The 13,430-nt window shown below is 41.7% G+C and overlaps 1 protein-coding gene across 5 annotated transcripts in view; it reads right to left on the bottom strand.

Moving 5' to 3' along the window:
* The window catches only part of MEI1 (meiotic double-stranded break formation protein 1), a 237,512-nt gene that overhangs the window by 187,468 nt on the left and 36,614 nt on the right, over window positions 1-13,430 (bottom strand). For 4 of the 5 annotated variants that reach the window (XR_014454370.1, XM_083156559.1, XM_083156560.1 and 1 more), the window contains exon 6: window positions 5,609-5,812. The exons of the other annotated variant lie outside the window; for it this stretch is intronic. Coding sequence is in view for 3 of the 4 variants with exons in the window: in XM_083156559.1 (XP_083012685.1) it covers window positions 5,609-5,812 (204 nt within the window). In the remaining variant the exon portion in view is untranslated. The remainder of the gene's footprint in view (window positions 1-5,608; window positions 5,813-13,430) is intronic. 5 annotated transcript variants of the gene reach the window in all.

The following is a 13,430-nucleotide window of genomic DNA, read 5'->3' as shown; positions in this document are numbered from 1 at the left end:
GACGGAACTGTGGAAAGGCCAAATTGGGAGCTTCCTCAGTCTCCGTTCCTTCCCTATTTAGAAAAAACTTTTTTACAGTAAGTTTTCTGATGTATCTCTGCAAATCAACAAAGAAATCAAAGTCCTCAATTTTACTTGTCGGACAATATTTAAGGCCCCTCTTAAGTACGAGGCAAAAGAGGTGGTAGAAATCTCCGGAATAAAAATAGGACTAAAAATAAAAATGTTGATCCCCCTACCCAATCCGAAATACAAAAAGATAATGGTACAAAAATCTTTAACTTAAGTAAAAAAATACTAACTAAAGATGAAATGAATGTACTTAAGAGGGGCCTTAAATATTGTCCGACAAGTAAAATTGAGGACTTTGATTTCTTTGTTGATTTGCAGAGATACATCAGAAAACTTACTGTAAAAAAGTTTTTTCTAAATAGGGAAGGAACGGAGACTGAGGAAGCTCCCAATTTGGCCTTTCCACAGTTCCGTCCGAAGTCCACTTTCTACCCTACCCATCAGAAGGGTGCATTCATAGACTGTTTTAGCAAATTGGTCCTTGAAGAAGTGGAGGAAGTCCTAAAGAAAAAACGTAAAAACTGCAATTTGACCAGAAAGGAGTGGCGGGCCTTACAATCTTTAAAAAAACAGAAGGAAATAATAATAAAACCGGCAGACAAAGGGGGGGGGGTGGTCCTTATGGACTTGGAGGATTACATTAAAGAGATAGATCGACAATTAACTGAGGGTAACACCTATGCTAAGCTCAAAAGCGATCCACTGCCTAGGATCACCAAAGCTCTTTTGGATCTGACCACGCAGGCTTTTGAAAAAGGAGTTATTTCAAAATCAGAATTCGACTATCTCAATCTTAAACATCCTTCGACACCGACCATTTACATCCTCCCAAAAGTCCATAAGGACCCCCTCAACCCCCCCGGTAGACCAATAGTCTCCGGTACAAATAGTATTACTGCCAATCTTTCTGCGATGCTAGACCATTATCTTCAACCTTTAGTAAAACAAACCAGGGCATATCTAAAGGACACTAATGAAGTCCTAAAGATATTAAATGATGTCCAATGGAAAGAAGATTACATTATGGCTAGCGCTGACGTATCAACACTTTATACTATAATACAAGAAGATAAAGGTATTGAGGCCATTAAATTCTATTTAGAAGCCACAGAATACTCTGCGGACTTAAAGGATTTTATTGTGGATGGTATCAGGTTCATCCTCAGAAATAATTATTTCTTTTTCAATGGCCAATACTATTTACAGAAGGTTGGTACTGCTATGGGCACCAGGTTTGCGCCCAGCTACGCAAACCTCTTCATGTCATATTGGGAATCCGAATCCGTATGGCATGGGGGGGAGCTGGGCGCAGGCCTGGTGCTCTGGCGTCGATATATCGACGATGTTTTGTTTATTTGGGACAAGGGATCCGAACAACTTGAATCCTTTTGTCAAATATTAAATACCAATGATTATAACATCAAATTGACATTCGATATAAGCGACAAAGAATTACATTTCCTTGACCTTTGTTTATATATACAGGATGGCAAATTGAATACTAAAGTTTTTCGTAAAGCAACAGATTCCAATAGTCTGATAGAAAAAACTAGTCAGCATCATGCAAATTGGCTCGATGGCATCCCTTATGGGCAGCTACTCAGAGTCAAGAGAAATTGCACTGACCCTGAAATTTTCCAGGAACAATCAAAGGAAATGGAATCCCGTTTTCTGGAAAAAGGATATTCAAAGGCCATTATTGAGAGGGCAAAAGAAAGGGTTGATCAAACCCCAAGAGAATCCCTTATCCTTCAAGACAGGAAGGAAAAAGAGAAGGATGAAAGCACACAATGGTGTTTTATTAGCCAATACCGCTGCCAATATAGGGAAGTTGAAAGAATTTTTAAAAAAAACTGGAAGATCCTATTAAGGGATCCTGTCATTGGCTCCGAATTACCTTCGGCTCCTAAGTTCATCTATCGACGCTCCAAAACTATTAAAGATACCATAGTACGGAGTGCTCTGGATGTACCTAAAAGGAGTAGTATTCGGAGCCAGGGTTTCCATCGGTGTGGCACTTGTCATATATGTCGCTGCACCAAGGGCCCGAGTAAAATTAAAGAGTTTACAGTGAAAAACACAACTTATCCCTTGAAGGATTTCATAACATGCAATTCACGTAATGTGGTATATGCTGTGGAGTGTGAATGCGGCCTGGTCTATGTGGGCAAAACCACTAGAAGCCTCAAGACCAGGCTGTATGAACATGTGAACAACATAAGAAAGGGGTTAGAAAATCATACCCTCTCGGCACATTTCAAAAAAAGTCACCATTCAGACCCCAGATTTATTAAATCATTTTGGGGCATAGAACAAATAAATCCCAATTGGAAATGTAATGATATAGAAGTGCGTCTCGCAAAAACCGAGATGCACTGGATATATAAATTGAAAAGCTTAGTTCCTGGTGGTCTGAATGGTGACTTTGAGCTTAAGTGGTTTTTGTAAAGTTTAAGCACCTGCCACTTTAATTCATTAGTGCAATATTTTAAAGTATGTTTATATTATGCAATTTTTATTGATTCTTTGCCATTTATATCGTTTGGCTTTTAAAATCTATGAATTATGCTTTTAATTATTTATATATGCGATATACTTTTCTCCCTGTTATATTACATGAAATGAGCGGACATCATTTCAATATGTCCGTGCGTTCCAGCAAAGAAGGAAGTACACATTGCGCTGGAACGCGAACACATTACATCGTGGGAGACATATCCAAGCCGGACTCTCTATGACGACTTCCGCTATTGAGGACATTGCTAACGAGCGCACCTCGCGATTTGCGTCAGTTCCGGTCCGGACAGACGGAGAAATCACCTGTCCTTAATGCTTTTTTTGATTTGAACGGGGGGATAAAAGGTCCGCCCCGCTCGATGAAGACACAACGCTTCTGAAGAAGGGCTTTGGAAGCCCGAAAGCGCGCTTAAGCATTGTGTCGTCACCGATCGATCCGGACGTGGGACACTCGTACTTGGATGCCTGTACCTGTATTGTGACCCGCTTGCCGGACCCTGCTATCCCGGAACGGGTGATATGCTGTTTTAATTTTTTAATATTGTGAGTGCACCTAATAAAACCTGTTATACTTTTACTTCGACTATATTGCACTATGTGAGCTTCTATTTTATCAGACTTACAAGGGAGCACAGGAGGAATTCCACCTCATTAAAAGACCCTGCTACATGCCTGTATATGTTGGATCTATGTGAGTGAACTGAGTAAAACCCATCTATCCCATCAACATATTGTATTGCACTATGGTCTTTTTTTCTCTCTGTTTTTTGTCTTAAGCAATCCAGATCAACTATTCATACCTGATTTAATCCAATATTGTGTGAGTTTACCGCCATCGCCAGTGGGTACACCCATCCTTTTTCTATGTACTGTTTTCTTAAGCTTTTTGGTGAAAGCTTCACTGGTGTTACCCTGGGCTGAAGGCTGCTTTGTTGCGCTGTGGTTAAATCACCAAACTTGTTTTCCACAGTTACTTGTTGACTTTATCTGGGATGTTTTCAATGTCATTCTCTACCAGTTTCTGAAATGTTTGGATCCTGATGAAGCCTGTTACACAGGTGAAACGCATTGAGATGCAGAAGCCATGACCTCCCTGACTGACCACTTGCACAGCGTGATACAGCAGGAGTTATAAGTCAGCCGGCAGACAGAATCGGTCTTTGGAAATGACGGATCTCTACAAAAGTAAGGTGATCTTCATCCATAATAGTGGCCCCTTGGACATTGCAGTGGCTCCTTGGAAATTATATTGAGACTTTTTTTGGGTACTAACCCGGAACTTTTAACCCACTCAGTGCCTTGTACCCATTTTCCCGACCAATTTTGGTCCTTTTTTTTTTTTTTACTACATTTTTTATGATATATGTTTGTCATGTTTGTATACCAGTATTAGGTATCTTTTTTATTATCGTTATTATTTTATTAACTACCAAAGGTTATACCCATTACATGATTCTTTCAATAAACATTTATTTATTTTACATATGAGTGTACATATATTGATTGATTTATCCATACATTAAGCAGTGAAGGTTAGCACAGAGACTTGCCCTCTTTTTGTTGCTTATTACTATCAGTTTTTATAGGTGTTGTCTGTAGTACACCTAAAAGCTCTCAGCAGCTACCTCATTGATATCTGCAGACTCAGTGCAGTCTTTTTTGTTTTTCTTGCTATGCCTGCAGGGCTAGAACTTCACCTTTAATAGCCACGTTTGGAAGGGCGAATTAAGTCTGCCCCAACTCTGGTGCCACCAGGTCTTATGTGTGACAAAGTGCCAGAGATCTTTATGAGAGAGATAAAAGGTGAACTAACTAGGGAACCTAACTGAACAATAGACCTAAAACTGAACGTCGGCTTCCCGAAAATAACTAACACCACTAAAAGCGCCAGCGACCTAGTTTCAAAACAACCGGCGACATAGTTGCATACACAAGATAATAACACTAAACCTAAAGCACAGCACACAATGGTACAAAGAACACAGAATAACACTGGGAGCGCCATTAAGGGTTAAACAACCAAATTGCACCACAGCCGCTGCCCTAGAACTGCGTACGCCGTTTGTGTCCAACATGTACATCCTAACCACTGTACTTAGACCAGCGCTTTTAAATATCTTTATTGGTGACATTGCAAATGGAATTGAGGGTAAAATATGCCTTTTTCAGATGACTCAAATGTATGCAAAAGGGTAGACACACCAGGAGGTGTAAAATAAATTATGGATGATCTAGGTAGATTAGTCACGAGCATCGCAACTACATTTTAATGCCCAAAAATGCAAAATAGTGCACTTGGGTCTCAAAAACCCAAAGACTAAATATAGTATAAATGGCACTATAATGGAAACTACTGAGGAGAGAGGGATCTAGGTGTCACTATTTAAGGTGACTTAAAGGCAGGTAGTCAATGTAAAAAAGCAATTAAGAAGGCAAGTCAGATGCTTGGTTGCACAGGGAGAGGAATCAGCAATAGAAAGAAATAAGTAATAATGCCACTGCATAGGTAATTGGTACAACCTCATCTAGAGTACTGTGTTCAGTTCTGGAGGCCATATCTCCATAAGGATATAAATACATTACAGACTGTAAAAAGAAGCGCAACTAAAATGGTGCATGGCCTATATCGCAAAATTACCAGGAAAGACTAAAAAATCTTAATCTGTATAGATTAGAGCAGAGAAGGGAAAGGGGGGACATGATAGAAATTTTTAAATATATCAAGGGTTTTCAACATGCTTGGGATAGGCATATTGATATCCTTACAAAGAAATAAGGATCAAATATGGTTTGAGGTAACATGTTTAAAAAAGGGTAGACTAAATGGGCCAAGCGTTTCTTATCTTCAGTCAAATTCTTTGTTTCTATGTAACCAATGATCATAAATCACATTTTCGTTGAATAGAGAAAGCATATTGATTTAAGTGGATGAGATAAGATATCTGTCTATTCTAGATAAATGGGAGAAAGTGAGAAAATTAATAAAATATATGCCTCACAGACATAACTTGGATCTTACCCATGCAATTGATCTGTAGTTCCTTTGTCTGGGCATTTTCCAGTGTAGCCAGAAAAATTCCACATAGTTTGTCAGTGAAATGAGCAACAAGTTTTTCTGTAGCAGTGGGTGAAGAGTAAAGCTTTCCATACAAATAACACACAGAAGCCTTCAGTCCTTCATTAGGATACATCAATCGCTCTGGCAACTGTTCAACAAGGTTGTCTTTTCAGAAAACCCAAAAAAATAATAATAATTTTATATATATACATATAAAAACACTGTATATTCTGATATAAAAACATACTGGTTACATAGGAAGGATTCACCTTTTTGATGTAAAAACATAACTTAAAGCCATTTTCCACACTCAGGAACGCTATCCGGACTTAGGGGGTTATTCTAGTCCATTCTTTCTGACAAAATCCTTCTTAGATGGACAAAACCATGTGCACTGCGGGTGGGGCAGATGTAACTTGTGCAGAGAGAATTAGATTTGGGTGGGGTTTTTCTTCAAAGTGAGATCTATATTGAAGTGTAAAATCATGCAGTCAGTATTTTCCCTGCACAGAAACAAAATAACTCACCCAAATCTAATTCTCTCTGCACATGTTACATCTGCCCCCCTGCAGTGCACATGGTTTTGTCCATCTAAGAAGGATTTTGTCAGAAAGAATGGACTAGAATAACCCCCTTAATGTTGACAGTAAAAAGTTTGAAACTCAATAGGTCGACCACAGTTGGCCTTCACAGCATATAGCCGACATGAGTATTTTACCATATAAGTGGACTACGATTGGGAACTGTAGCCTGTGCTGAGCACACTTATTGGGGATCCGTATGCTAAAAGTTACAAATTGATACCTCAAAAATCTAAAAAATTGAAAACTATTGTTGACTTTTTATGTGTTGATCTAGAGTGCCACTGTCAACCTTTTTACTGATGACCTAATTAAACATACCCCTTATATCCATAGTCAAAAAACGGATGAATTTGCACGTTTTCCAAATATCGCACATTGTCATAGCACTTTTTTGCTGTGGACTTTGCACATTTTGACCTGTTGGTTTATTCTCACACTTCAATTCGCATCCAGATGTTTTCCCATTATAAAGTATACAACTCGCAAATGTAATAGGGTGCGATTTTTGGTAAATGATTTTTGGAAACGTTATAAAAAATCACAAGACAATAGACCAGGCTCTGACTGTCAAATTTGACCGAACCATGCACAGATCAGGTGCATGATCTTCCACCAAGGGTTTAAGTGCAATATACCGGACATTGGACTATTTGTTATCATATTTTCACTGGTTTTCTATTGCTGATAAATTACAGTGGTTTATATTAGGTTCACACAGATCAATGTACTCCCAGAAGATCTGCATTAGAATTAAGCATTTCATAAAACTAATCTTGTTTATAGCTAGGCTTGTGCCTATGCATGTTGCCCACTGTATCTTTCATTAAATATGCAAAATTAAGTACAGGTTGAGTCAGTGGCGTAACTACCGAGGGTGCAGCTGCTATGGGGCCTGAGCTGCTTCAGGGGCCCGCTGCTCCCCTTGCACCCAGTTGCCTCCGTGCACGCAGACCAAAGGTTGTAGGGTAGCCGTTCTTTGCGTGCCGCATCCTCCAGGTACCTATGCGGTCGTTACTGTCGTCGTGGAGTAGGACGTCCCTATGTAGTGGTGAGGCTTGGTGTTCCCTGGATCTTTGCTCCCCCTACCAAAACTCCTCCCCCTGGATGCACTTCCGCAATTTGCATTCCGCAGCCCAGAGGGAGCGTGCGATCTGTTCAGGGCTGTCAGAGGTTGTGCGGCCAGCATTGTTTGCGGAGGCCAGAGGGGAGCAGACTGGACAGGAGCGCAGCAGGGGAGAGGATAGTAGCGGAGAGCAGGAGGGAACTGAAATGGCGGGGGGGAGGGGGAGCATTTGGCGATTGCTGCACCCAAGGGTCCCAGCCAGAGAGCGATTACTTCACTATGGCTCACTTGAAACAAGCACCCACCTTCCACCCCTGGTGATACTGTGAGGCCTGCTGCGTGGAAGAATAAGAACCCATCAGTATGCCTGGGAACTCATCTACAGTATGTGTATATACTGGTAATCTGTGTGTGTATACCATGTTCTATGTATGTGTTTGTGTGCTGAAGACTCAGTGTTAAAGTAATTTATGTGTGTACAGTGCTATGCGTGTATCTTCATGCTTCCTAGGCTGCTTTTCTATTCCAATCCACCCCCTGTATCCATCTATGCCCCCATATGATTCTCTGCCCATCTATGCAAACCTGTCGTCTATGCCCCATCTGCCTCCCACTTGCCATCTATGCATCCTCCCTCCCATTCACCACCTATTTGTCCACCTTTCTCCCACCTATCCATCTATGCCTACCGCCAACCAACTGTGTATGCCCCGAAATAATTATTTGTCTATCAGTCTATGTCCCCTCCCCCCACCCATCCATCTATGCAACCATATGGTGCTCTGTCTATCCATCCATCTGTCTGTCCATCTTTGCTCCACCCTGTCTGTCCATCCATCTATGCCCCCCATATGTCTATACCCATATGATGTTCTGTCTACCCATGACCCCTGTGCTATAATCAGGTAGTGTCTCCTGACCACTCCCCCTCACCTTCTCCCTAACTCTCTCTTGCTCCTCACTCTCTCCCTCTCTCTCACGCTGCCCTTGACACCATCTCTTGCTTTCTGACATAGACTGATAATCTTTCTCTCACCCTCTCCCTCTCGCTGACACCCTCTTTCTCTCACTGAAACTCTCTCTTGTTTCCCCCTTTCTCTCTCCCTCCCAGGCACTCTCTTAATCCTGCTCACACCCCTCTCTATCTATCTTGATCCTCCATACCACCACTGAAACCCTCCCTCTCTCCCCCTGATGCCCTCTTGCTCTCTCACTCCTTTCTCTCTCCCTTTGACACCCTCTTTCTCACTCCCTTCTGTCTCCTATACTCCTAATGGGAACTGTATTGACAAGGGGGGTTGGGGGGCCTTTAAAGATTTTGCTATGGGGCCCTCAACATAGTAGTTACGCCCCTGGCTTGAGTATCCCTTATCCAAAATGCTCAGGACCAGAACATTTTAGATGATAGATTATTCCGTAATTTCAGAATAGTTTTATATTACAAGTAATTATCTTTCATTTCTGTTGTATAAAAACATCATCAAACACCTGAAATGCACACAAATACAGTGCTTTGCAAAAAGTATTCAAACTCCCCCTGCTTTGGATAAATCTCTATGAGATTGCCACTGGGAATTTTGCCCATTCCTCAAGGAAAAACTGCTACAGCTCCTTCATGTTGGATGGTTTCTGCTTGTGAACAGCAATCTTCAATTTGATTGAGATCTGGGCTCTGACTAGGCCATTCCTACACATTTACATGTTTCCCCTTAAACCACTCGAGTGTTGCTTTAGCAGTATGCTTCGGGTCATTGTACTTCTAGAAGGTGAACCTCCGTCCCAGTCTCAAATAACAGTCAGGTCAGGTTTTGCTTAAAAATATCCCTGTATTTAGTACCATCCATCTTTCCGTGGACTTGAATCTCAGCCAATCAGCGTCCAGGCAATGTTTACAAATCCAGCAGAGCTTCCCGCGCTGCTGCCCGCCAAAAAGCACTTCTCACTCAGTTCCCATCCACCGCACGGACCCGCTGACCAGCATCACAGGGACCGAGCTGCCTGCCGCACGCCGCAGGGAACCCACTGCCCACCCTACGAATCACTCTGTCCACCCACCCACCCCCCGCCGCTACCAATTCCCCAGGGATCTCATGCAATATATTGCATGTATAATTTGTCACATCAAGTGCCAAATCGTAAGCAGCCTCCTGGGGTGCTGCCGGAGATCTTTCAAGGGAAACTGGTCCGACTTGGTCTAAGGACAAGTCTGACCCAGTGTATGGGGGCCTTTAGATTCCACACAGGTAGACTTCATTTTACTAATTATCTGACTTTTAAAGTTAACTGGTTGCACCAACTTTAGAGGAGCTTCATAGCAAAGAGGGTGAATACATATGCACATGACAATTTTCAGATTTTTATTTAAAACAATATTTTTTTATATATATTTTTCTCACTTCACCAACTTAACTTATATTGTGCAGATACATCACATAAAATTCAGATAAAAAAAAAAACATTTAAATTACAGGGTGTAATGTAACAAAATAGGTAAAAAGCCAAGAGGGTGAATACTTTTGCAAGGCACTGTATACTGTATCTTATTTGTGCATTAAACAATGGGGTGATTCTGGTTGGTTTGTAGTAGTAAACGCCTTATTTAATGGACAAAACCCATGTACACTGCAGGTGGGGCTGATGTAACATATGCAGAGAGTTACATTTGGATGAGTTATTTTGTTTCTGTGCATGGTAAATACTGGCTGCTTTATTTTTACATTGTAATTTAGATTTCAGTTTGAACACACCCCACCCAAATGTAAATCTCTCTGCACATGTTGCTACACCAGACCCACCTGCAATGCACATGGTTTTGTCCATTAAAGGAGTTTACTTTTACAAACCAACCAGAATCACCCCCAAGGTTTCAAAACTTGAAACAAAGTTTGTGTAATATTTCAGGCACTGAATTTGAACGCTAAGCAATCATTTGTTTGCACATATTAAGTGCCAGTTACATATCATGTCCCCAGTAGTGCTGTTACAGATGTCCCCAGTAGTGCCAGTTACATATCATGTCCCCAGTAGTGCTGTTACAGATGTCCCCAGTAGTGCCAGTTACATATCATGTCCCCAGTAGTGCTGTTACAGATGTCCCCAGTAGTGCCAGTTACATATCATGTCCCCAGTAGTGCTGTTACAGATGTCACCAGTAGTGCCAGTTACATATCATGTTCCCAGTAGTGCTGTTACAGATGTCACCAGTAGTGCCAGTTACATATCATTTCCCCAGTAGTGCTGTTACAGATGTCCCCAATAGTGCTTTTATTAAAAAAAAAAGTACATACTGGAAACTATGATTTTTGGAATAATTTGGATAACATCTGGATAAGGGATACTTTAAGTGTATTACTTTATTATAATCCATTACAGTATGGTATAACAATGCTAAGAAGTTCACTAAAATACATGTAACTGCTAATTGATCAGTCTTTGGTATGTGATCTTAACCCCTTCCCGACATTTGACGTACATTTACGTCATGGCCGGGAAGCACTTCCCGACACATGGCGTAAATGTACGTCATGGCTTTAAACTGTCACCGCGTCTATAGACGCGGTGACAGTTTCAACATGTCTGCTGTCCCTGACAGCAGACATGTCCGTGCATGCCCCGGGGGGGCTGCGATGCCGCCCCCCCGTCGGCGATCGCTGTGATTGGCTGTTCAGTGTGAACAGCCATTCACAGCGTTTTCCTGTGTCACCGGCGAATAACGTTCGCCGGTGACACGGGATCAGAGGTGATTGGTGCTGTAAAGTACAGCACCAATCACCGCGGGGTGTAAGGGTGACACTGGTGTCACCCCACCTCACCCCGCCCGCCCCCAAAGGCCGTGATTGGTCCGTCGGACCGACGGACCAATCACAGCCAAGGAGGGGGATTTAAACTAACGGTGACTGCACTGCAGACGCCATTCCGGTCTGGAAAGCGTGCAGTGCGGTCACCGTACCCCCCTGCCGCCATACTGACCAGAACCTTGCTGCCTGCAATACTTACTTGATCGCTGCTGATTGATTACTGGATCCTGTTCAATAATTGTGCCTGTGAAATTGTGCTGCTGCACTGTATTAGCTAGATAGATAGAGAGATAGAGAGATAGATAGAGAGATAGATAGAGAGATAGATAGAGAGATAGATAGAGAGAGATAGAGAGAGATAGAGAGAGATAGAGAGAGATAGAGAGAGATAGAGAGAGAGATAGTGTCAGAGAGTGCTATATTTTGTGCTGCTGCAGTGTGATATAGTTATAGATAGAGAGAGAGAGATAGAGAGAGAGAGATAGAGAGAGAGGCCTACTGACAGAGTGCTATATTTTGTGCTGCTGCAGTGTGATAGTTATAGAGAGATAGAGAGAGAGAGATAGAGAGAGATAGTGACAGATTGTGCTATATATTTTTTATATAACTGACTGCTGCCCCCTCCTTTTGTGCTGATCAGTATAAATTAACTGATCAGTAACTTTTTGGGGGCGCAGGGTTTTTTTTATATATAGATATACCTGTGAGTGCTGCTGCTGCAGTGTCATAGAGTGTTAGATAGTGTTAGATAGTGAGAGATAGAGAGATAGAGAGAGATAGTGATAGAGAGTGCTAAATTTTGTGTCTGCTGTCCCCGCCTTTTGTGCTGATCACTATATCTGAGGTGATCAGCAACTTTTTTGGGGGTACAGAGGTTTTTTTTTTTTTATATATACCTGTCAGTTGCACCAAAGGTTGTGCACCTGCTGCACCTCACTGGTAATCAGTGTCGCATCACTGATCACCTTTTTTTTTTGTGTGTGTGCTGTGGGGTATTTTTTTAATTTTTTTTTTTACACACACTGTGATTTTGTGGGTGTCCTGTGGCCGCTGTGCGCTGATCAGTGACGTACATCACTGATCATCTTTTTCGGCACAGGGTTGATCTATTTTTTTTTTTTTTTTGATCAAATTCCTGTTGCCTTTGAGCGCTGTTCAGTGACAGACGTTACTGACCAACATCTGTGCTCAATTTTTGGCGCAGGACCTTTTTTTTTTTTAACCCCTTCCTTTTTTTTTTTTTAACCCCTTCATTTTTTTTTTTTTTTAACCCCTTCATTTTTTTTTTTTTTATTGGTATAAAGCATTTTTTTTTTTTTCTGCACCACATACACACTACACACTACATACCCCCCGGATTGAAATAAAGTTTGTGCCCCCCCCTACACTATACACGTGTTGAAACATTTCACTACCGGTAACACAAAAATAAAAATGGCATCCCAAATGTCCTCCCAAATGTCCTCCCAAATGTCCTCCCAATCATCCAGGAGAATGTATTCAGTGGAGGAGGCATATGCCATGCTTGCTTCGGACTCTGACACAGGCAGTGATGCAAGCGGGGAATTTGAAGGATTTGCCTTAAGCTCCTCTTCCTCCTCTGCTGATGAGGGACCCCCTCAAAGACGCCCCCGTAGATCAGCTGAGATTCCCCCCCCAATAATTGATCTAGTATGGACCCCACCACCAGACAATTTTGAGCCCCAGGTTCCTGAGTTTTTGGGCATGCCAGGAATCCAATTTGATTCCACAGGTCTCAGAGAAATTGACTTTTTCAAATTATTTTTCTCTGATGATTTTATAAATTTAATGGTGGACCAAACTAATTTATATGCCCAGCAGTTTATTGCTCAAAACCCCACGTCATCATTTGCTAGGTGGACCCCTGTAGATGCAGTAGAGATGATGACGTTTTGGGGTCTGGTGTTTCATATGGGCATAGTAAAAAAGCCAGAAATTAGGCAATATTGGAGTACAGATGTTCTGTACAGTACTCCATTTTACCGTATGGCCATGCCCCGGACTCGATTTGAGACAATTCTTAAATTCATACATTACACCGATAATGCACAGTGCCCACCCAGAGATGATCCCACCTTTGACCGGCTATTCAAAGTCAGGCCGGTCATTGATCATTTCAGTGCCAAATTTGAAGAGGTGTACATCCCTGAAAAATTTATTTGTATCGACGAGTCCCTTATACATTTTAAAGGAAGGGTTAAATTCCGCCAGTACCTTCCCAATAAGAGGGCAAGGTATGGCATAAAAATGTATAAGCTGTGTGAAAGCACCTCAGGGTACACTCACAGGTTTAGGGTATATGAAGGGAAGGATTCAAG

This window comes from Crinia signifera, chromosome 8, assembly GCF_055691185.1.
Source record: "Crinia signifera chromosome 8, ASM5569118v1, whole genome shotgun sequence".
Lineage (NCBI taxonomy): Eukaryota > Metazoa > Chordata > Amphibia > Anura > Myobatrachidae > Crinia > Crinia signifera.
This window is presented reverse-complemented; position numbering and strand designations above follow the sequence as displayed.